The following is a 22,784-nucleotide window of genomic DNA, read 5'->3' on the forward strand; positions in this document are numbered from 1 at the left end:
ATTATTACGCCAGAATCAGAATACCATTGAATTATTAACAATGTGCACTAACATGAACTTAAGCAAGTCTTTGCTCCAAGTTGGAATAATTTTAGAATGCATTGCCACTACTGGAAATTATGCTATGTCACTTTAAAACAAATCAGTAATTAAAAGGAATTGCTTAAGTCTAAAATGAAATTCCTATGATAAAGTTTTTAGAACATTTCCCCAACTAACAAAGTAGTCTTGCTCTTCTTAGAGTGTCGATGACAACCATTTTAATGAAGTCAGCACTTCATCAATATGGACAGCTGTTGGGATTGCCAATGCCAGCTCGTCTTTTTGTGGTATCCAACACAGTTAGCTCTGTACTGCCAACGTAGAAGTCTCTGTTCAGCCTTTGACTTCACTAAGAAGGCAGTACTTGGGATTAAGATTTTCCTGCTGTGAAGATGTTGAGCAATAGGTTCATGCCCATGAAGTGGGTGCCTGACATCAATTTTGCTCCCTTTGGATTTCGCTGTTACTATTTTTCTGATGCTGGGCGGTGCTATTCTGGGCATAACTTGAATCTTCTCAATTGGAGCATCCTGTCACCTAAGGCAAAGTTTGGCGAAGAGCAATGTCAATCTGTTTCGAGTGGCAGGATTGATACCTCACAGGAGAAGTATGTTCTCTTACCGAGTAGCACAAGTCTAGAACAGATGTCTGAAGCACATGTGGGCTTGCTCTCCATCAAGTGCCCTTGAGTTGTTGTAAGACATCGACCTTCATTCTTACATTATCACATTGCTCCTAGAATGTCTCCATGGTATTTGTGGCTAGTGCTGTGACTGAGCGGATTTCCCAGTCATCAGACTTTTAACTTGCAGTCAGCATTCCTCCCAGGTCAAAAAGAGTAGACAAAAGTAATTTACAAAGTTGGAGACAAATACCATTTTTGCCATGACGCTCATATTCATATTTATTTATCAATCATTGAATTTGTACATGACATGGATTTTATCAGTTTTTTGTTTATTTAGTTATGGCTACATTACAAAAAATATTATTTACAGTTATCTCCAACTACAAACTGATATGCTGGTCATGTATGCAGTCTATTGATTCCTCTGACATCATCAGGAACTCTTCTGAAGCGCCATGGAAAGCTCTCAGAGGACATTCTTGAACTACTTGACGTGCAATCTGCTTCTCATCGCCCAGTCACAACTTGGAGAAGTTATTTTCTTCCACTTGTATAGAGAATTGGCACATTCTCTAGTGCTGGTTCTTATTCAGTTAAGAATTGACCAGGTGTTGTGTGACAGCTCAAAGCCAGAAACCTTGTTTGATATGTGTGGCCTCAAAATTGTTCCATTGTAGCATTAATCTGCCATGTGCATTTCCAGCGGTCATTCTTATTAAAGCCTTTGCCAAGTAACTTCCTTGTGGGTTCCAGGGGTGGGTGATGAGAGCAAAGTTGTCCTTTGCTGATGGTTGGAATGCATGTTTTCTGTCATGTAAGTGCACTTCCCTGCTATAGAGATGAAGGTGTCATGGGGCTAAGTATGGGTAACCAGAAATTAAGTGTAAGTCTTGTTGTGCCAGTTATGAGACACATGGTATGATTGAGTTGTGTCTCAAAAAGTCAGTATGAGTATTATTCATCTAAATTGGGGAATAATATTCCACAACAGAATACACCAATCTGAGAACTGTAATTCGGAGTGTCAATGCAGAGGAACCACACGATGTGACATAGAGTTTCTGGGGAATGTTATTTTGTGTTTTGATTTCGACAGCTGTTCTTAAGAGATGCTGTTTGTAACTGTCCGTTCCATCAAGAGTGACCCCCATATATTTTATGTTTTTTTTATGTCTGAGTAGCCTTCCTTCAAAGGGATACCGTGAGTTCTCTGTTGCCCAACTTGTTGTCAGGTATATACACATAACAAGTAAAGACAGTTGTATAATTCATAAGTGACAAATATATGTAGTGTATAACATAATAAACAATATTAATAAGTAAACAATATTAATAACTAGCAAGAGAAATCAAGGTAATAAAAATATGTGATATATTATAATTTCTGTCCAATATACAGGTTCCCATTTACCTAAAAAAGTTGCCTGGACTTTAATTTTGCACATTGATGCTAACTGCTCATTATAAATCTCTTTATTCATCTGTTAACAATACACTTTGTATGGATGTAGTCAATTACAATATAATTTTTTATATTTAATTTGTTTCAAAAACTAGGATAATAAATACAGATATTTTATATCAGTACATATAAATAATATTACTTTTTCATATTCTGATATTCTTCAATGTCGTAAAAACTATGTGTTAGTAAAAATTGTTTAAGAGCTACCTTGAATTTATGAAATTATTTAATTTTCTTTATTGTAGCAGGCAATGCACTAAAAAGTATTTTGGGCTGGTTGTTTACACTTTTTTGGCAGAGCACTCCTTTGTGGGTATCTCTGCGAAAATCATCTCGTTTCCTTGTTTCATGGTTATGAACCTGATTATTTAATGTTGAAAATTCCTGGTGAGTTTTCAGAAAGCAGACACATTCATAGATGTATAAACTAGGAAGAGTCAATATTTTAAATCTTTAAATATTTCCGTGCATGACACTCTACAGGGAACCACTTTCATTATTGTAACAGCCCTTTTTGGAAGTTTGAAAGCTTGTTTTGCCATATCTGTATTTCCCCAGAAGATCACACCATATTTAAGCAAACTATTCATATATGCATAATAGGCACGCAGCAATGATTCAGAGTTGCAACAGTCATGATGCATTCTTAGCACATAGCAGCATTTACTTAGTTTTATACTCAAAACTTCTAGATGCTTTTCCAATCTCAAGTGCTCACCCAACCATATACCTACGAATTTTATGTATGGAGCTTGTGCAATAACATAGTTCCCTAACTCCGCTATTACTCTTCTTCTAGCATTACTTTTAATACTACTGAAATTCATCAATACCGTTTTAACCTTATTTATGATCAAAGCATTATCGCTAAACCATTTTCCTGTCTCATTTATCATCCCAGAGACACTCTGCTGTAGATTATCCTCAGTGTATCCTTTTATGAAAATGATAGTGCCTTCAGCGAACATCACTGCTTCTGCAACTGTCAGATGGTTTGCCAAATCGTTGGTATATACCAGAAACAACAGAGGGCCTAACATGGAACCCAGGGGCACACAATAGCTAGTTTTTTTTTTTTTTTTTAATCTGAGAGATACTCCTTGCTTTCATGACATATTTGTACTTTCAGTTGTCTATCAGAGAGATAAGTCTTGAACCATTTGAATGAAAGTCCCCAGACCCCATAAAATTCTAGTTTCATAAACAATAAGTCATGGCTTATTAGATAAAATGCTTTAGATAAATCTAAGAATATCCCACACCTTAATTCATTCTTGTCCAAGGCAATAGGACCATTTTCATGAGTTGGAAGGCTGCCATTTCTGTGGATTTATTCTTTCTAAACCCATTTTGAGCATTAGTCAGTATTTTCTTTTTATTCAGGAAGGCAGTTAGCTTTTCATTCATTACTCTGTCAATCACTTTAGAGAAGCATGACAATAATGACACTGGCCTACAATTATTTATGTCAGCCATACTATCCTTTTTGTGAAGTGGCTTTATTATGGAGACTTTTAGTTTTGATGTGAACACCCCTGACCTGAAAGAAGTGTTAATAATGTAAATTAGTTACTGGTAGAACTATGTTTGATTACCTCATCTGGAATTCCGTTAATACCACAAGACATTTTATTTTTTAGTTTATTAATAGCATTTCTAACTTCACATTCTGTTACTGGATACTGAAACATTCTCTTTTCACACATTTTACTTTTATGTTTTCGTTGTTTGAATTGCACAGACTTTTAATTACGTTTGGTGCTATGTTCACATAATGTTCATTGAATATATTGGCTATCTGTTGAGCATCTTCTATCACTTTACTCTCACTTTTAATTTTGAAATTATGGGTATTGGTTTTACATTTTCCTATGCTATTGCTTAGAACCTTCCAAATCGATTTTGATTTATTGCTTCTCTTCTTAACATATGAATCATTGCTTAGCGTTTTTGCTGCCTGTAAAACTTTCCTATAGACCTTTCTGTATTTCCTATAGTATGGTTTTATTGTTGTATTTATTTTAGCATGTTTGCTGAGGTTTATAAGGGTGCTTGCAGATTTTTTAATCCCTTGTGTTACCAATGTGTTATTCTTCTCACTGACTTTAATTATTTTTAACGGGAATGTCACATCATAGCAATATTTATAATCAGTAAGAAAAGTGTCATACTTTTTGTCTACAGCATCAGTTTGTTCTATGCCTTACTGTACCCTTTTTAACTTATTTTTAAAACCCCTTATGTTGTTTATGTTAATAAGTCTTCTTTGTACATATTTTCCAAATGGTTCAAATGACTCTGAGCACCATGAGACTTAACATCATCAGTCCCCTATACTTACAACTACTTAAACCTAACTATCCTAAGGACACCACACACATCCATGCCTGAGGCAGGATTCGATCCCGTGACTGTAGCAGCTGCTCGGTTCCTGGCTAAAGCGCCTAGAACCACTCGGCCTCAGTAGCCAGCATATTCAGTGACTGTGCATTTCTTATTGTTCTCATTCCTTATCATCATTTTTAAAGCCACATGGTCAGAAAAGCCTCTATCTGCTGCTTCAATATTGTACTCACAGCTTTGTTTGTTGGTCAATTTCTGATCAAGTGTTGTTTCAGATCCATCCCCGTATCTGGTAATTACCTCCACAGTAGGTTGCATGTTGTATGAGTTAAACAGATTTAATAATTGTCTTATTAATTTTGTTAAAATTAATGTTAAAGTCATCAAGAACTATTACGCATTTTGACCTGCCTCTCAATTCTTTTAAAAGATCATCTATATAGTATAAGAATTAGGTACAGTCACTTGACGGGGCCTTATAGATGCAAGCAATGATAGTTTGACAGTCTGTAAGTTGACAAATACAACATTCAAAGTCTTTTTCTGCACACTTCACCTTGCTACGTTTTATCTCTTTAGATTTGCCATTACTTCTAACATAGATGCATACACCTCCACATTTGTAAGGTTCTCTGCAAAAGCTACTTATTAAGTCAAAGTCTGGTATATTTTCTGCACAAATCCAAGTGTCCCAAAGCCATTGTTCATTGATACACAGCACAGAAACCTCCTCAAGATTACAGTTTAAAATTACTTCCAGCTCACACATTTTATTGCCTAGTCCTTGTACCTTCTGATACAGCAAAGTCAAGCCACCTAGATTTGGTGCACAGTTCACCTTAATGTGTGAGGGTCTTGTCACTCTTCTTCTGATTGGTACTCTACTAATCGCTTCAACTGGATTGGATGCTGTTGTTGACGATGGTGGAGCGTCTGTTGCTGCTGCTGCTGCTTAATCTGACAGATTCTCTGTTGCTATTTCTTTCTCAATACTTCCTACTATAATCGATTCTTTTTGTAGCAGGAATTATTTATAGGGAAGATATTTTGCACATCTCCTTTACAGTTGACAGTGAAATTTTGTCATATTTCTGACAGTCATAAAAGACACTTTTCACTGAGGCTTTGATTTTCTGGCTGAGTTGCGATTTGCCCCATTTATTTAGATGCATTCTGTGTTGTGAAATGATTTCTTTCTAAATCATCAAAAGGGAGAAACAAAGCATTTGAAGTAGTCTTTCAGATCTTTCTGTAGCTCCTGTTTGCTTTTTGAATCTCTTTATCTACACAAGAAGATTCTATAAGGTCATGCCTGTAAGGTATACCAGTCACAATTGCTTTTTGATCACTTAGTGTAAATAGTGCACCTCTTAAGAGTCTGTTTGCTACTCTTAGTTCATTATTATACATTCATTTGAACCACTTAAAATTACAATATTATGACCCTACGACACACAACTACTGATTTGATAGTCTTTTAGAACTTCTTGCAAACCTGCTCCAGGTTTCACAATGCTTGAAACATTTAAATCTGCTGATAATGAAGAATTTGCGCAAGTCCTCTTCCGTGGCTGTCAGCAAACAAAACTGCACTAATATCGGTATTTTCTCGCTTCTTCCAGGTACTTCTTGGAGACGTGATATCATTTTTCTTATTTCCCTGGTTGACTGTATCTTCATGTTTATCTAGCAGATCATATTTGTTCGTTGTTTTCAGTTAGAAACGTTTTTCGTTTTGTTTCACACGCCATCTTTCTTTAGGCCCAAAAAACGGCTCATTTTCCACTTTATGTTCTTGTTTGAGTTCATTTATCGCTTGTTCCAGATTACTTATATATTTCAGAATGAAATTTTCACTCTGCAGCAGAGTGTGCGCTGATATGAAACTTCCACCAGCGATGGTGGTCTATAGTTTTCTTTGTTTTCCTTGTTACCCATTTCGTGCACTGGCGAAAGTCTGGCTTGCTTTAAGTATTCAGGAAAGATACCTGAACTGAGTAATTCATTTGCAGTACTTGCAAAGGGCCCCTTTTTGCTGTATTTGGATTCCTTGAGCACACACATTGGAACTGCAGCTAAGCCTGGAGGTTCTTAATTTTTTTAATCTGCACACCACATTTCTGACTTCCCCCCTCTGTAGCAGGTAACAATGCCACTCAGTCGGTTAAGTAGCTTCTGGTAAGTAGTATGTATGGTTGGTTCAAATGGTTCTGAGCACTATGGGACTTAACTTCTGAGGTCATCAGTCCCCTAGAACTTAGAAGTACTTAAACCTAACTAACCTAAGGACATCACACACATCCATGCCTGAGGTAGGATTCGAATCTGCGACCGTAGCGGTCGCGCGGTTCCAAACTGTAGCGCCTAGAACCGCTAGGCCACTCCGGCTGGCGTAGTGTGTATGATTGTGCTGTTTTCCGCCTGATTTCTCCTCCCCTGTTTCCTTTCTTATTACACGTGCAAACAAAGTTGACACTCGGGCGGTGGCTGATGGGAGCGACTGTAAAGCCATTTCCCATTTACAGTTGCGCCCAGCAGTCACTATGCGAGTGTCAACTTCGTTTGCACGAATAATACAGCTGCCCTAATTACTTTCCTTTTACAATCTAAACTACATATGTCTCCGTCATTCATTGCTTTCTTTGCTGCTAGCAACGCCTTCCTGTATATTCCTGTATATTTTTACAGTAATCTAGATACACTGGGTCACTTTGATTTCTCCATTAGGGAGTAAAGATATTTAGGGGTTCAAGAGGTTTCATAGTCCTTTTGGGGACATACTTACTAATTTTCTTCAACAGAGCGTAATTCTTTCAGAAAAGTTTCCTCATATTTTAGTTTAAACATTGATGAAAGCTTTCAGTGCTTAACCTCTACATTTCATTCACCATACACTTCCTCCTTGGTCTGGTGATATAGTTGCTTTACAGAATCACACATTGTTTTCCTTGAAAAAAACTCTTTCATAAACCTGCTTCCTGTGATATTCTTCCATGTTTAAATTAATGGCTTGACAGAAATGATTTGAAAGCCCTATATCTTTTGCAATTACGTCAGACTTCATGTTTCAGTGTCAGTTATTTAATGATCTACTCTTGACACCACTGTTTTGGTTATTCTTGTTGCACTTTTGAGCAATGATGTAGTACCAAATCCATGCAGAATGTTCAGGAGATTGTTACTAACTTCATTGTAAACACTTGCATCTATATTCATATCCACATACAAAATAACATTATCCTTAAAGATAGAGCTCATATCAAGGGCTTGAATTAATTTACTGAAGAAGACATACAAATTACCACTAAGTGACCTGTATCCACATGGTATGGTTAATTTGTTTCTCTGTCCCTCTGTTACAGAGATTTCAAAATGTTTATCTTCACTGAGTAAGCTAATGCCAGCTCTGACTTTAAACTGTAAAACTTTTTTTTGCACAGATACAGTATGGGCTTAGTAATCACAAACTCCTTTTTTAAACATAAGAACATTCACCAGTATACTTGGGAAGGCAGGGGAACCAGATCTGTCATTGACTATATAATAACAGATCAGGAATTCAGGAAGGCTGTGAGGGACACACGTTTATTCAGGGGATTCTTTAATGACACTGATCACTGTTTAATCTGCAGTGAAATTGGTATTGTGAGGCCGAAAGTGCAGGAGGTCAGGTCCATGTGTAGGAGGATAAGAGTGGAGAAACTTCAGGATAAGGAAATCAGACACAAGTACATAAGAGTGATCTCAGAAAGGTACCAGTTAGTTGAATGTAGTCAATTGCAGTCACTGGAAAAGGAATGGACAAGGTACAGGGACACAATACTAGAAGTGGCCAAAGAATGTCTTGGAACAGTAGTGTGTAAAGGTAGGATGAAGCAAACAGCTTGGTCGAATGACACCGTCAAGGCAGCCTGTAAAAGGAAAAAGAAGGCATATCAAAAATGGCTACATACTAGAACTCAGGTAGACAGAGAAAGTTATGTTGAAGAAAGAAACAAAGCCAAACAGATAATTGCAGCATCCAAGCAGAAATCTTGGGAAGACTTTGGAAACAGGTTGGAGACCTTGGGTCAAGCTGCTGGAAAACCATTCTGGAGTGAAATTAGCAGTCTTTGAAAGGGAGGTAAGAAGGAAATGACACGTATTTTGGACAGGTCAGCAAAACTGCTGGTGAATCCTGTTGATGCCTTGGGCAGATGGACGGAATATTTTCAAGAGTTGCTCAATGTAGCTGAAAATATGATCAGTAATGTTTCAGATTTCGGTGTACAATGGAACAGGAATGATGATGGAAATAGGATCACATTTGAGGAAGTGGAGAAAGTGGTCAATAGATTGCAGTGCAATAAAGCAGCTGGGGTGGATGAAATTAACTCTTCAAATACAGTGGAATGTCAGGTCTTAAATGGCTACACAGGATAATTGAAATGGCGTGGGAGTCGGGGCACGTTCCATCAGACTGGACGAAAGCAGTAATCACACCAATGTTTAAACATGGAAACGGAAAAGATTGAAACAACTACAGAGGTATCTCTTTGATCAGTGTTGTGGGTAAAATCTTCTCAGGTATTGTTGAAAGGAAAGTGCAAGTATTAGTTGAGGACAAATTGGATGAAAATCAGTGTGGGTTTAGGCCTCTTAGAGGTTGTAAGGACCAGATCTTTAGCTTACGACAAATAATGGAGAAGTGTTACTAGTGGAACAGGGAATTGTATCTATGTTTTATAGATCTAGAAAAGGCATATGACCAGGTTCCTAGGAGGAAGTTATTGTCTGTGCTACGTGATTATGGAATAGGAGGCAAACTTTTGCAAGCAATTAAAGGTCTTTACATAGATAGGCAGGCAGCAGTTAGAGTTGACGGTAAATTGAGTCCATGGTTCAGAGTAGTTTCAGGGGTAAGACAAGGCTGCAACCTGTCTCCACTGTTGTTCATATTATTTATGGATCACATGTTGGAAACAATAGACTGGCTGGGTGAGATTAAGATAGGTAAACACAAAATAAGCAGTCTCGCATATGCGGATGACTTAGTTGTGATGGCAGATTCTATTGAACGTTTGCAAAGTAATATTTCAGAGCTAGATCAGAAATGTAAGGACTATGGTATGAAGATTATCTCTAAAACAAAAGTAATGTCAGTGGGAAAGAGATATAAACGGATTGAGTGCCAAATAGGAGGAACAAAGTTAGAACAGGTGGATGGTTTCAAGTACTTAGGATGCATACTCTCACAGGATGGCAACATAGTGAAAGAACTGGAAGCGAGGTGTAGCAAAGCTAATGGAGTGAGCGCTAAGCTACGATCTACTCTCTTCTGCAAGAAGGAAGTCAGTACCAAGACTAAGTTATCTATGCACCGTTCAATCTTTCGACCAACTTTGTTGCATGGGAGCGAAAGCTGGGTGGATTCAGGTTACCTTATCAATAAGGTTGAGATTACGGATATGAAAGTAGCTAGGATGATTGCAGGTACTAGTAGATGGGAACAATGGCAGGAGGGTGTGCACAATGAGGAAATCATAGAAAAACTGGGAATGAACTCTATAGATGTAGCAGTCAGGGCGAACAGGCTTAGATGGTGGGGTCATGTTACAGGCATGGGAGAAGCAAGGTTACCCAAGAGACTCATGGGTTCAGCAGTAGAGGGTAGGAGGAGTCGGGGTAGACCAAGGAGAAGGTACCTGGATTCGGTTCAGAATGATTTTGAAGTAATAGGCTTAACATCAGAAGAGGCACCAACGTTAGCACTGAATAGGGGATCATGGAGGAATTTTATAAGGGGGACTATGCTCTAGACTGAACGCTGAAAGGCATAAACAGTCTTAAATGATGATGATCATGAAGATGACAGATACAAGATGTTCTACGATAACAACACTGTATTTCATAACAGGTTAAAGCTACTTCCACTGTTTCTGCTTCCTTATACCAAATATCTGTAATGCATACTACTGAGATATAATTGTTAGAGCAGTAAGCTTTTCATTATTGCTCTCCTAGAAGGTTTCTTTTTTCTCTGGTCGATAGAAATCCTTTGGTGTACAGGAAACTCTGTTTTCCTTTGCCTTAATGCACTTATTCCTCCATTTTCAGGAACAGCTAAAGTTCTGTGTCTGATTCCCCTACTAATCATTCAATCAATGCTGCCGATTTATCACTACTTTTTCATTTGATCATTTCCTTGCTTAATCCTATTGTAATGATAGCTACATCTGACACCATATGAGTAGGTCCCTCCTGAACTATATTCAGCTCTGCAGAATTAGATTCAGATCTTTTGTCTGCTGTTTTGGTTGATGATTTCTCTGTCCTTTCATGTGCTGCTGATGTTGATTTTTACATTGTAAAAACCATTTTTCTGACTGGTAATGAAACTAGGGTCGACTATGTTTGCAGCTGTAAGGCTTGGGGCTCTTTGATGCTATTTTTGCTGATTACTTTTAGTATTTCTTCACACGTATACCTCTTTTCTTTCCCACTCCTATGAACCATGAACCATGAACCACATGCTTTGTAAAATGACCTCACTGAAGATGTTACTTGCATTAATGCTGTATTTGACCTTCGACCATAGATACTAGTAGACTGGCCTTGCTGTGCAGAAGCTATAGGGCTGGTGTGGCTCCAACATAAACCACGTGACTGTTGGCAAAACGTGGCGGGATTTCAAATGAGCGGTCTGCCATCCTATGTTTGTATCGTATTTTCCCCACATTCCTCAATTGACTGCCAAACGCCTCCAACAAAAATTACTTTTTTATTTGCGAAAAATTACGTCAGAACTATATTTGACCTGGATTTGTTCACAGTACCATTTATAAAATCTAACAAATACATCGAACGGCCTTCTGGTGGGCAGCGGGACGAAATTACTGTAAACTATCAATTAAATTAAAATGTCGTTAAAATTCTTTTAAACAGTAAGAGTGGGCTCGTGTCAAAACTTTAAATATTGGATTCGCCGCGTTTTGAGCTCTAGTCACTTATTACAAAATGGGATATGGGAATTATGTCAACTATAGGTGCCAAAATTGTCGACTTTAGGAGCAGGTCCATTTTAGGGTACCAATTTTAGGTGCACTTCAAAGGTTCAGTTCCTACTATTTTTACAAAAGTTTAAACTGACAGTTTAAAAAAAATGATATTTTAGATGAAAGTCACACTTTGAAGTTTCAGAAAATAATTTTGGAGCCTACATTTATTTAATATTATTAGAAGGTAGAAAAAAATTCTTTTCATGTGTCGACTATAGGTGCTCTTACCTTATTATAATCTCACTTGTATATACAGAAAGGCGCGTATGTGCAGATGGCTTAAAGTTTTCCCGTTTCAGGGCCTGTATCCAAAGCTGCCTTCGGTGTTCATCCTTAGTGAACCTATGCGTAGGAACGAGAGACAGATACTTTCCAAAATGTAATATGAATCTGACTTTACAGGCATCACTTTCAACACTTTAATTTACGTGATACTCTATATCAAGTGTAAAAAACATATAAAAGTCACTTCAGCAGATTTCAATAAACGCATCTGCACTATCACAGAAACACACGTGAAATGTAATGCCATTTCCCCCGACAAAACGCTGAGTACAGCCATAAGCGCAACACGAAACAACCATGTTTTGCCAACATTCACGTGACTTTACCCCAGAGATGTTGGAGCCACGAAAATGACGTCAGGGACAGTCTATTATATTTATGGTCGAAGTATTTGACACACTGCTAAATACGTTCTTCAATTTTCTGTTAGTTGTAACTGTCTCTGTATTGACACACGAGTTTTCCATCACATCATCTTTATGAAACGTTTACTACGAACAAGTTCACCTCTGTGTTCCCTGTACCATATCTTTTCGAACTCCTACTGCTTGTACGCGAAAAAAATATTTGAATCTTCCACTATTACGCAGTTTCATACTGAGCAGACTGAGATTTTACAATCCTTTTACATTTCATTTCACAGAGGTCCTGATTTCGCAAGTCCACTCACTTTCAATTTGTCATCTTTATTTCACAATTGGCAGCAAGTTCCTTTCTATCGCTCTCTTCAAGTAAGATTATTTCTATCTTGGATTACGTTTTCTTGTTTAAACTTAAGATTTATTTATGTCTTAACTGGTAATTGTAAATGTTCATTTTTTCCTTCTTCTTTTATGATGCGCTCATCTCGCAACAGAGGTCTGAATCTGTTCGAGGTTTTCAGATCATGGATTAGAAGTGATTCAAGTGACGACTATTTTTTTGTCTAACAAAACTGTTGAAAGTTTGTTGCTAATTAACCAACTAACTTAAAAACGATTCAAGACCTGAGCAGTCATCTCTTGGGTCTTACGAACGAAAGCAGAATAGAGAGCACTTCCACATACCTTTGACAATTACTGTCTTGCCTGCTGGCACGCCGGTACACAAGTACTACGTTCCTACAGACAAGCTGAGTTGTACGTGCAAGTTTTCAATGACTCTGGATAAAGGACTTCGGACACATACCACAAGGCATTAAATGTTTTGGCACAGTAGAAAATTCGTTAAACTTCGAAAGAGGTGTTTATCTTCACAACATAGCTTTTTTCTCACGTTATTGAGTGCTATCTAACAAAATTTTGAAAGTGTCCGCTAGTTGACTTGCCGCAACAAACTCGCAGGAAACGCTTGCTTTTTTTCTGTTGTGGGTAGTAGCACTGTCTCTGTTGGCACTTTCAATATGTTTACGCGCGAAAGTAGTGAAGTAGTAATGTTTAGATTTGTAGTTTGACAGTAAAAACATGTGTGTAATCTGTTGTGTACGTAATTCCCAGTCTTAAAGCCTAAGTAATGAAGGCATGCGTCGAAGTCTTGCACCTAGTCAAGCAGCTAAGAGACAGCCTCTCAGCGCAGTTCCCGAAACACTTCAAAACCAGAAGAAAATAAGGTTAGATAAATCGAAAGATGAAACGTTTAGTAGCAAACTAGCACTTAAAAAGACATGTATTTCGCAAGAAATCACCCCCGTGACCGTGTCTGCACATGAATCTCTAATCCGTAAGCTACTTTCAAAACCTTTTAAAATACCAATCCCGAATTACCAGGGTTCTAGTCTGTCTCGCGCACTTGGAGTCGGTCGACCAAAATGCCGTAGACCACTGCACGATCCTTTGGAGCCGAATGCTTTAGTTCTCTACGCACCCCCGGAACTTTCGGCTCACGAAAAGCTGAAAACTGATGCAGATAAACAGCCTGTCCATGTTGTTGTGGATCCTCTTCTCTCAGCTATATTAAGACCTCATCAAAGGGAAGGAGTAAAATTCATGTATGAATGTGTTACTGGTAAGCGTATAGATAATGCATACGGTTGCATTATGGCAGACGAAATGGGACTTGGTAAAACCTTACAGTGTATTACACTTATGTGGACTCTTCTGCGACAGGGACCTGATTGTAAACCAACAATTGATAAAGCTATCGTTGTAGCGCCAAGCAGCCTGGTAAAAAATTGGTATAATGAAATAAATAAATGGTTGGGTGGCCGTGTTAATGCACTCGCTATTGACAGTGGAGGCAAAGAACAGATAGATAGAGACCTTAATTCATTTATGCAAACATTTTCAAAAAGACCTGTGAATCCCATATTAATCATATCATATGAAACATTCCGTCTGCATGCTAAAGTGTTGCATCAGAGTGAAGTGGGACTTGTACTTTGCGATGAAGGACACAGATTGAAGAACTGTGAGAATCAAACTTACCAGGCTCTCATGGGTCTGAGAGCCAAACGAAGAGTATTGCTGTCTGGAACACCTATACAAAATGATCTTCTCGAGTACTTCAGCTTGGTTCATTTTGTGAATGAAGGAATTTTGGGGACAGCACAAGAGTTTCGGCGTAAGTTTGAAAATCCAATCCTGCGAGGCCAAGATGCAGATGCAACACCCGAGGAGCGCCAGAAAGGACAGGAACGTTTAGATGAATTAGTTGCAATTGTGAACCGGTGTCTTATCCGGAGAACATCAGCTCTGCTGTCGAAATATTTGCCTGTCAAGATTGAACAGGTGGTGTGTGTCCGTTTAACTGAACTGCAGCATAAGATCTACAGTGATTTTATTAACAGTGATGCAGTAAAACGCACTGTTGGAGCTGAATCTTCAAACAAGGTAATAGCTGTAAGCATTTATAATATTTAACTTTGGTACACCATTTGTAATGTTTTTTTTTTTCACTTTGTTAATTATAATGTAAATAAGCCAATAGACCTGTTATGTAAACAAGCCAGTAGACCTGTACTGTACCAACAGCCTTGCCGCAGTGGTAACACCGGTTCCCGTTAGATCACCGAAGTTAAGCGCTGTCGGGCTGGGCTAGCACTTAGATGGGTGACCACCCGGTCTGCCGAGTGCTGTTGGCAAGTGGGGTACACTCAGCCCTTGTGAGGCAAACTGAGGAGCTACTTGATTGAGAAGTAGAGGCTCCGGTCTCGAAAACTGACATACGACTGGGAGAGCGGTGTGCTGACTGCATGCCCCTCCATATTTGCATCCAATGATGCGTATGGGCTGAGGATGACACGGCAGCCGGTCCACACCGTTGGGCCTTCATGGCCTAGTTGGGAGGAGTTTTTTTCTAGACCTGTACTGTAAATATATGTCGGCCTGTAACAAAAGGTCATTCATCTTCGTAGTATTCTTTGAAAAATTTGTTTGGTGTTTCTTTGGCATTTACATAAATCAAAATGTATGTAATGAATTTGTCCAAGCTTTCTTTGGATGTTATAAAGATCAAAATATTTGTAATGGTTTTGTTGAACACTGCTTCAACATGTTAAAAATTCTTTAAAGACTATCTGTGTCCGTGATTGTAATGCAACAGAAAGGTTAAAGTTATCTATAAAAACTATGATAGGCACAAAAAGCAGCAGAAAACTATGTCTGCAGACTCGATGAACAGCAAGTGACATTCCACTTTCAGGTACTGTGGGATATACTATGTTCTTAAACATTAAAATGATCTCCACTCCAGACACACATGAACATTCATAAAAAGTGCTCATTGTTTCAAAGGAAGTAGGCTATATGGGATGGATGTATGCAAAATACTCCGTATATTGTTATGTATAAATATTTATTTGTTACTCAGTCTGATTTAACTATTTCAGTTAATTTCTTTCTAAATGCACATTCTTAAGTAAACATGCAAACATTGACAGCACACTGTTGCCCAGGAAATCTTGTTTGAGGAGGGTAAAGGATTGTGGCATGGGGGTGCACTACAGTTCTGACAGTAGACTTAAATCTGAACAGAATGTATGTCTATTGGAGTCAGACCTCATAATTCACATTCCTTTGACAAAAATCATAGAAGCCAGTTGTGATCACATTTTGATGCAATACAGCCTTTCATATTTTTCATACAGTTCTGTTCTATTGATATTGGAAATCTTTCTGGGGAACATTTGTGCAACACTGAGAAGCCAAATGAAGTCGTGTTACTAGTTGTTGCCATGTATTGCATACAGTGAAATGTATTAAATTATCTATTTATCAAACATATGTTAGTTCCCTATAATGCTAAATCTATGCCAAGCTTCTCCATGCAGTACACACTGCATTACCCTATTATAGTGAGTATTACTTATGTTGTCTGTGATACTCAAACTGGAGTCAGACCACAAAGCAAAGATTCCAACAGATAGTGTCCTAGAACAACCGTCTTGTCCTTTGTCACTGCTATTGGTGACCGCGTAAGTGACCTCTGTTACTACAAACAATACAGGATTGACTCAGGGACAAGACAGGTATTGGTTTGACAGTAACAAGATATATGTATAGAAAAACATCTTTTAGCTTTAGCAGATGTCAACAACCCATCTAGCTTCTAGCACACTGCCCATTCAAGCTAGTGTAGAACTTCATCGCAAATGGGTAATCCCCCAGGGTTCTCGCACATCTTTTGTGAGTACTTGCATGGCAAGCATGGGGCTCCAAGACATTGCAGTACTTCATCCTTTCCTGTGCTGCAGTATTACTCTCTGACTATATCTTTTCTCAGTCTTTGTCAGTAAGACAGATTCCCTGTTGCCAACCTAGCTTATTCATAGGACAGAGAGTATCTTTTTCCACTTTCTTTTTTTCACAACGCGTTCTTCAGTTAATTCATGTTAGCTCCCCTAGCCTGGTTTGACCTCCACTTTTTCGAATTTGCGTTTCGTACAGTAGTGCAGGCTGTGTGGGGAAGGTCACCCAATACCCAGACTGGTTGCCAGTACATGTGGAGGGATCACTAGGTGCCTGCAGAGTGGTAGCCTCCTGGCTGACTACAGAGGGAACACACTGTTGGTGCCAGAGCTGTAACCTCCGTGTTCATTCCGAGGAGTAGGTGCGTGATAGTTTGGGGGCACCAGGACTCCAAGCAGGGCTAGATAATATTGAAAATATATTAGGAGAAATCTTTTCACTCAGTGAACTGTGAAATGGTTCTGCCTCATCATTACCCAGCTCCAGTTTCCCGGATGTGATTTAAAAGTGCTCACCATCTCCTCCTCTCTTCATAAATCTTCTGTTCCTGGTCCTCTTCCTACTGGAGTCTTCTCTCGTTGAAATCTGATTTCACTGTATCCGTCCAGCATTTCCCAGGTTTTACAGATGGTCTTTTTCCTTTGATATTTATTTCAAAATATTTCTGGCTGGTCTTTTCTCATCTATTCTCATAACATGCGCATACCATTTCAGTCTTCATTTTTTCATTACACTGGTATTGGAAACTTTGATGCTGGTTACATTCCTGTTCACCCCATTTTTAGTGTTCCAAACCACAGTCAGTAAAAGTGGAATCCTTATAGGATAATTTTGTTGTCTGTATGTCTGTCTGTGTTACTGACTGTTAAAAATCCATTTTATTAGGAATGGTTAGACACATCAAGTCATGTGACAGTGTAAAAAAATTAAGCTTGTAAGTCATCGCAGTCAACAGATATGGCCATTTGTATCACATATTTTGATACTCGCACTCTCACTCACCAAAACTTGTAGGATACATCCTGTTGTTCCAGAATCATGAAATTTAGTAAGGATTAAGATTTCACAGTACAACAAAAGTAAAAAATTTGAAAATGGTTAATTTTTAATTATATCACAGAAAAAAATTCTCATTTGTTGTCTGTCTGTCCATTTGTCTGTTAAGATCCATTTTTCTCAAGCATGAGTAGACATATCAAGTTAAAATTTGTCACATACTAAAGTCTGGTCCCCTGCCTGTATATTAAATGTTAACATGTAAGTCAATGCAACCAAAACTTATGGCCATTTACGCCACACATTTCGATCCTTGCAAGCACAGTCATCAAAATCGATATGGTACTTCCCATTGGTCTAGAATCATGAAATTTGGCAAGAAGCAAGGCTTGACTGTGCAGATAAAGGGAAAAATCTGAAACTGTTAATTTTTAATAATATCACACAAAAAAATATTATTGTGTCATTTGTGAGGCAATCTAACATCAGACCCAACTTCAGGTCTTAATAACTTTGGAACTATTCCACATAGTCCAGTGAAATTTTTACAACCCAGTAACATCCCTTTAGAGAACAGACTCCATGAATCAAAACACCAACAACGTATTTCTGAGGGAAAATTAAAATTCCAAAGTGTTATTTAAAAAATGTAATACGTTAAAAGGTACATATTGTAGGTGCCTTCTATGCCAAATATAATTCACTCAAAAAGGGTATAAATTTTTTTGTGGTAGGCTTAATGTGGCCTAAACACACACAGAACTCATCATGTCCATATCAATCACAAAAACTGAGTTACCTGCACACTTCAAAATGGAAATTGAAACATCTTCGGATGTCTTGGACTCCCTGGGACCGATATCTTGCGATATCAGTGCTGATAATGGGCAAAAATCGTAGAGATTCTTGATTCCCATATTGGATGAACAGTCTACATACATAATTAAGTCTGTACGGAACCATCAGTGTGCGAGTCCTACTCCCATCTGGCCAATTTTTTTACCTTGTCCTTTCTAGTGATTTGGTTCATAGTTCTTATGAATCTCATTTCTGTCACTTGGATTCTGCTGTAGTAGATTATATGTCCCTAAACTGTAAGCAAGAAGTGGCACAAATATGTATGGTGCATGGTTGTTTCTCCTTTTTTCTGGTATTTTGCATGCCCCTGGAAGGTTTGAGACTTGACTGTAAATGTTGGATGCTTTCTGTTTTCTCTGAATATTTCCAGGTTGATACTGTTGTTTTATGAAGTTGTGCTTTTGAGGTGTTTGAAAAGGGAAACTGATTCTGATTTTGTCCTTTCCAAATATTAAATTCAAGCTTTGCCCTTTCCTATTGATGGTCACATGTATGGTATTGGTGATGCTATCTTCAGTCCAAAATTTTTAAACATACTGCTTCAGCCCACCAGCTTTTTCTGCACCTCAGCTTCTTTTTATCCACCCAGCAAAGTAGGACATTGGATTCATTGATCATTTCTATAGATTTTATAAGCTTGTCCATCACTATTATGAAAAAGAGTGGCAATAGGGCACCTCCTTAACAGACACTTCTTTCTCTCGGACAGATTTTTATCCTCCAGTGCCTATTGGACACAGCTGTAGCAATTTTAGTATAATGTTCTTACTTTTCCAATTAAATATTTGAGCACTTCAAGGTCTTCCCAGCTATCTCAGCTGAGCATCGTATAGGGTCTAATTTTTCACTGGAACTTAACACTGCAGATTGATGAGGAATTATACAAAAACTTGGAGAAGTGAGGGGTCTACCTTCATACATTGTGTGTGTTGTGTGATACACGCTGGAAACAAAGTGGGCACTGGAACTTTCATTCTTGATTTTGAGGGTGATTTGGTACTTCAGGGAGGATGTAATGGAAACTGTAAACATTTATTTAAAAAAGAGAGAGAGAGAGAAACATTACACCCATATTTAGTAATGTACAAATCTAAAATTTTGCATGTGTAAAGCAAAAGAGCTGTGTTTTAATGGAAAAATAAAATATGCAGGATTAATATTTTACCAGAAATTTCAATTTTTAATTTTTTTTATTTCCGTAATCTAATCATAATTCTAATCATGCAGTTAATCTGAAAATTTTATTGTAGTGTCCTGAGAAGGTTACAAGACCACTGAACTACAGTTATTAATTTATGGTGCAAATTGTATCATTAATAAAGTTTTTATTTTGCACATCCATTTTTTTTTCCTACATATAATCATCTAAAAATCAGAATGTAATTGCAGGATCTCGTATTTTGTAGTGTCAGGGAGACAGCGACACGTTGCGAACAGTTCCTGAAAATTTCATAGCATTAGTGCATATACTTTTTGAGAAAAGGCTTCTCATAACGTAAAAAAAATGTAAAACATATAAAATGAGGTTCAAAGATTATCTTCATACTTGTACATGTATTAGGCTTACCTCAATTTTAAAATCCTTCATACTGATATTCCTCATCCACCAGGTTTCTCTTCTCTCCTCTTCGAATCTTCCTGGCCTGTATTTGCAGGTAAGACCCTGATCTATTAGCTTTCTTGACCCTGCTCTTGTCGATGGTGTAAAATGCTTTTGTTGGAAACACACCAGGATCTATACCAACTCTCTTCAGTACATTAATTGTGTCATTCTTTCCATTATTGTAACATAAAACTGCATCACAGACACCTATTTTGAGTACTTCAAGTCCCCAGAATGTCCTTTTTGAGCATCTAATCAAAATTAAATTATTGAGGCTTTCATTTTGCATTTTGTGTCTTTCCGTGAAGACACTTCCTCGATAAATCAGGGTTTGCAAGAAACCTGAATGTGAGCTTAATTACATTCAAAACAGGTTCTGGTAATGAGTGTTTATGTGAATATGTCTCATTTCTGTTGTTGAACTTACACCAATCGTCTTTTGGACACAGATTGCTCCTTGGTGTTTGTGGAAAAAAAATTGCCCACACTGCATGCCTCATTGCCTCTAAATTGTGTGTGTTTTTCTGATAGCTCTCTCATAAAATAACTGAAGAGAATCAGTTTCTTTCAGAGTAAGCCTGCCCTTTCCTCCTAGTGGTTTTCCATCCTCAAGTACTCCACCTTTCTTTTCTTTCTCTACCTATAACACACAGGGTGTTCGGAAATTCCCGTTAAAAACTTCTAGAACTTGTAGAGCGGAGTGCATACATAACTTTTTGAATAGGAACCCAGGAATGGAAACATACCATTTCTGTTCTAAGATGGTTTCAGTTCAGATGTTAAACTGATCCTCTTCTGCCTGAGGAATTTACTTAGGTGTGGCAAAGTGCAATTATTAGGTAACAATTCGAAAGGAAACATAAAGAAACATCCCTTTATCACTTAAGCACATTTGTTTGTATCAACACACAAACACTACATGTTTACATCGTTCCAAAACAATGAAGAATTCCAAAACAATAAAGAATCCAGCATACTGTACATACAGATTCTAATGTTTGAGTGTTAATACAAACAAATGTACCTAAAAAATAAATAGGTGTTTTGTTAAATTTCCTTTCGAATTGTTGCCTAATTATTTACTGCTTTCCTCAAGCAGACACAGATGAGTTAAACATATGAATTGCATCCATTGTAGAATGGAAATAGTACTTTTCTGGATGTGGGTTCTTATTCAAAATACCATGTTCTCACCCCCCTTGACTATTGCTAGAAGTTTGTAATGGGATTTCCTGAACACCTTTGTATGTTTGATATTGGTCTGCTGTAGAAGTGCTTATGTGCTAGGATGAGTGTTATGTTGAAAAGTGGGTTACACAACATTGTTATTGGATGAGCTCTAACAGGCCTCAGTATCCCACCCCCATGCCAGACATTGTTCCACTCTCCTAAACATAGTGATTTGATTTTCAATCATTCAAATAATGTTCATGTTCAGGCATTGGGCCTCTAAAGTGTTTTGTCTAGCTTCACCATGTAGCAGTAATTTAACTGTGTACCTTCACTGAAATACGTTACAAGAAATAAATGTAACCTGAGTGTAGTTCATTGTTCATCTGTAGTTTAGTTATTGTCACCAGTTTAATCCTCTGTTGTGCTACAAGTATAAAAATGGGTAGATTCTGCCCAGTCTCTTAACACTGACTGCACAGTCCAACCCAGCTAAGAGAAAGTTGACACTAAACAGACTGTTTCGATTGTAATCATTACCCGTTCCTGGGCTGTCTGCATGTGTGCATGTTACTCATAACTGTTAAAAGTTCCCAATATTGAACTACTCATTACGTTAAAAGTTCCTGCACTCTTACATCACTGTTCCAAAAACTATAGGATCCATAAAAAGGACGATGCAGGTGAACCATTCTGTATGCATATACAGTTTTCTGCTCTTCTATACAGTGCTGCTGAGAGAGTTATTTAAGATTTGACCAACAGGTTACAGTATTACTGTTCCTCTAAGCATTCTGTATTGGACTGAAATACATCCCAACTCCTGTGCTTGTTAGAATGTGATTCTTTACTTGTTTGCTTTATCGAACGGGTAAAATGTATCCTTTCCAAAATCTTGTTAAACCTTAATAATGATTCTTGGTTCCATTTTATTATAAACAGCTGTTGTGTCCTGCATGAAAGAAACTGGGCCTACTTAAAATTATGGCTGGTTCTTCTCATGACACCTAATTTTCTTGACTGTTTTCATAATTTGTTTCTTAAGTCTTCTGCAAAAGTATAACTGTAAGCTTTTTGTTGCTTGCCAGTTAAAATAACAGTAATTTTTCACATCTTTTACCACATAATGGAAGTGTTCACCTTAGTACTGAGTCATTAATGAGAATACGTGTTAGTGAAATTAAGCTTTTAAATGCATCAGAGGCTGTAAATACACAGTTATAATCTTTATTTGTAGCTTACCTTTCTTACACTGTTTCCCATGCAGCCTCAGTTTTAGTTTCAGCATTCTTAATTTTCTTGTCCACTGCAGCACGTGCATTGTACTTAAGTTCTAGATACAGTTGAATCCAATATTTAAATGTTATCTGTTTTCTATTTCAGGCAAGTTTTCATGCCAATTGCTGTGAGAGTCCCACTGACCACCTTATGCCATTGCTCTAGCAGTGTTTTGGTGCTGATTACAAACACAACTAATACAATATTTTAGTGAAATTTATTAGTGTTTAATGTCTATATGTATGAACCATTCGCATTCATTTATGTTAATTAGACAGCACCACAGATTGAAAAGAGAAATACGAGAAAACTTCTGATTCTCCTACAAATTCATAGCTACCTAGATAGTTGACTTTTATGCTTACTATGTACTCTGTTCATGGAGAGGCCGTCTACAAAAATAAAGCATGAGAAA

The 22,784-nt window shown here is 37.7% G+C and overlaps 1 protein-coding gene and 1 pseudogene across 1 annotated transcript in view; both read left to right on the top strand.

Moving 5' to 3' along the window:
* The first annotated feature begins 13,172 nt into the window (after positions 1-13,172).
* The window catches only part of LOC124804622 (DNA repair and recombination protein RAD54-like), a 40,389-nt gene continuing 30,777 nt past the window's right edge, over positions 13,173-22,784 (top strand). The window contains exon 1 of the mRNA XM_047264828.1: positions 13,173-14,607. Coding sequence (XP_047120784.1) covers positions 13,300-14,607 — 1,308 coding nt within the window. The 5' untranslated portion in view covers positions 13,173-13,299. The remainder of the gene's footprint in view (positions 14,608-22,784) is intronic.
* Positions 14,741-14,858, top strand: LOC124709379 (annotated as a pseudogene).

Source organism: Schistocerca piceifrons, chromosome 7, assembly GCF_021461385.2.
Source record: "Schistocerca piceifrons isolate TAMUIC-IGC-003096 chromosome 7, iqSchPice1.1, whole genome shotgun sequence".
Classification (NCBI taxonomy): domain Eukaryota; kingdom Metazoa; phylum Arthropoda; class Insecta; order Orthoptera; family Acrididae; genus Schistocerca; species Schistocerca piceifrons.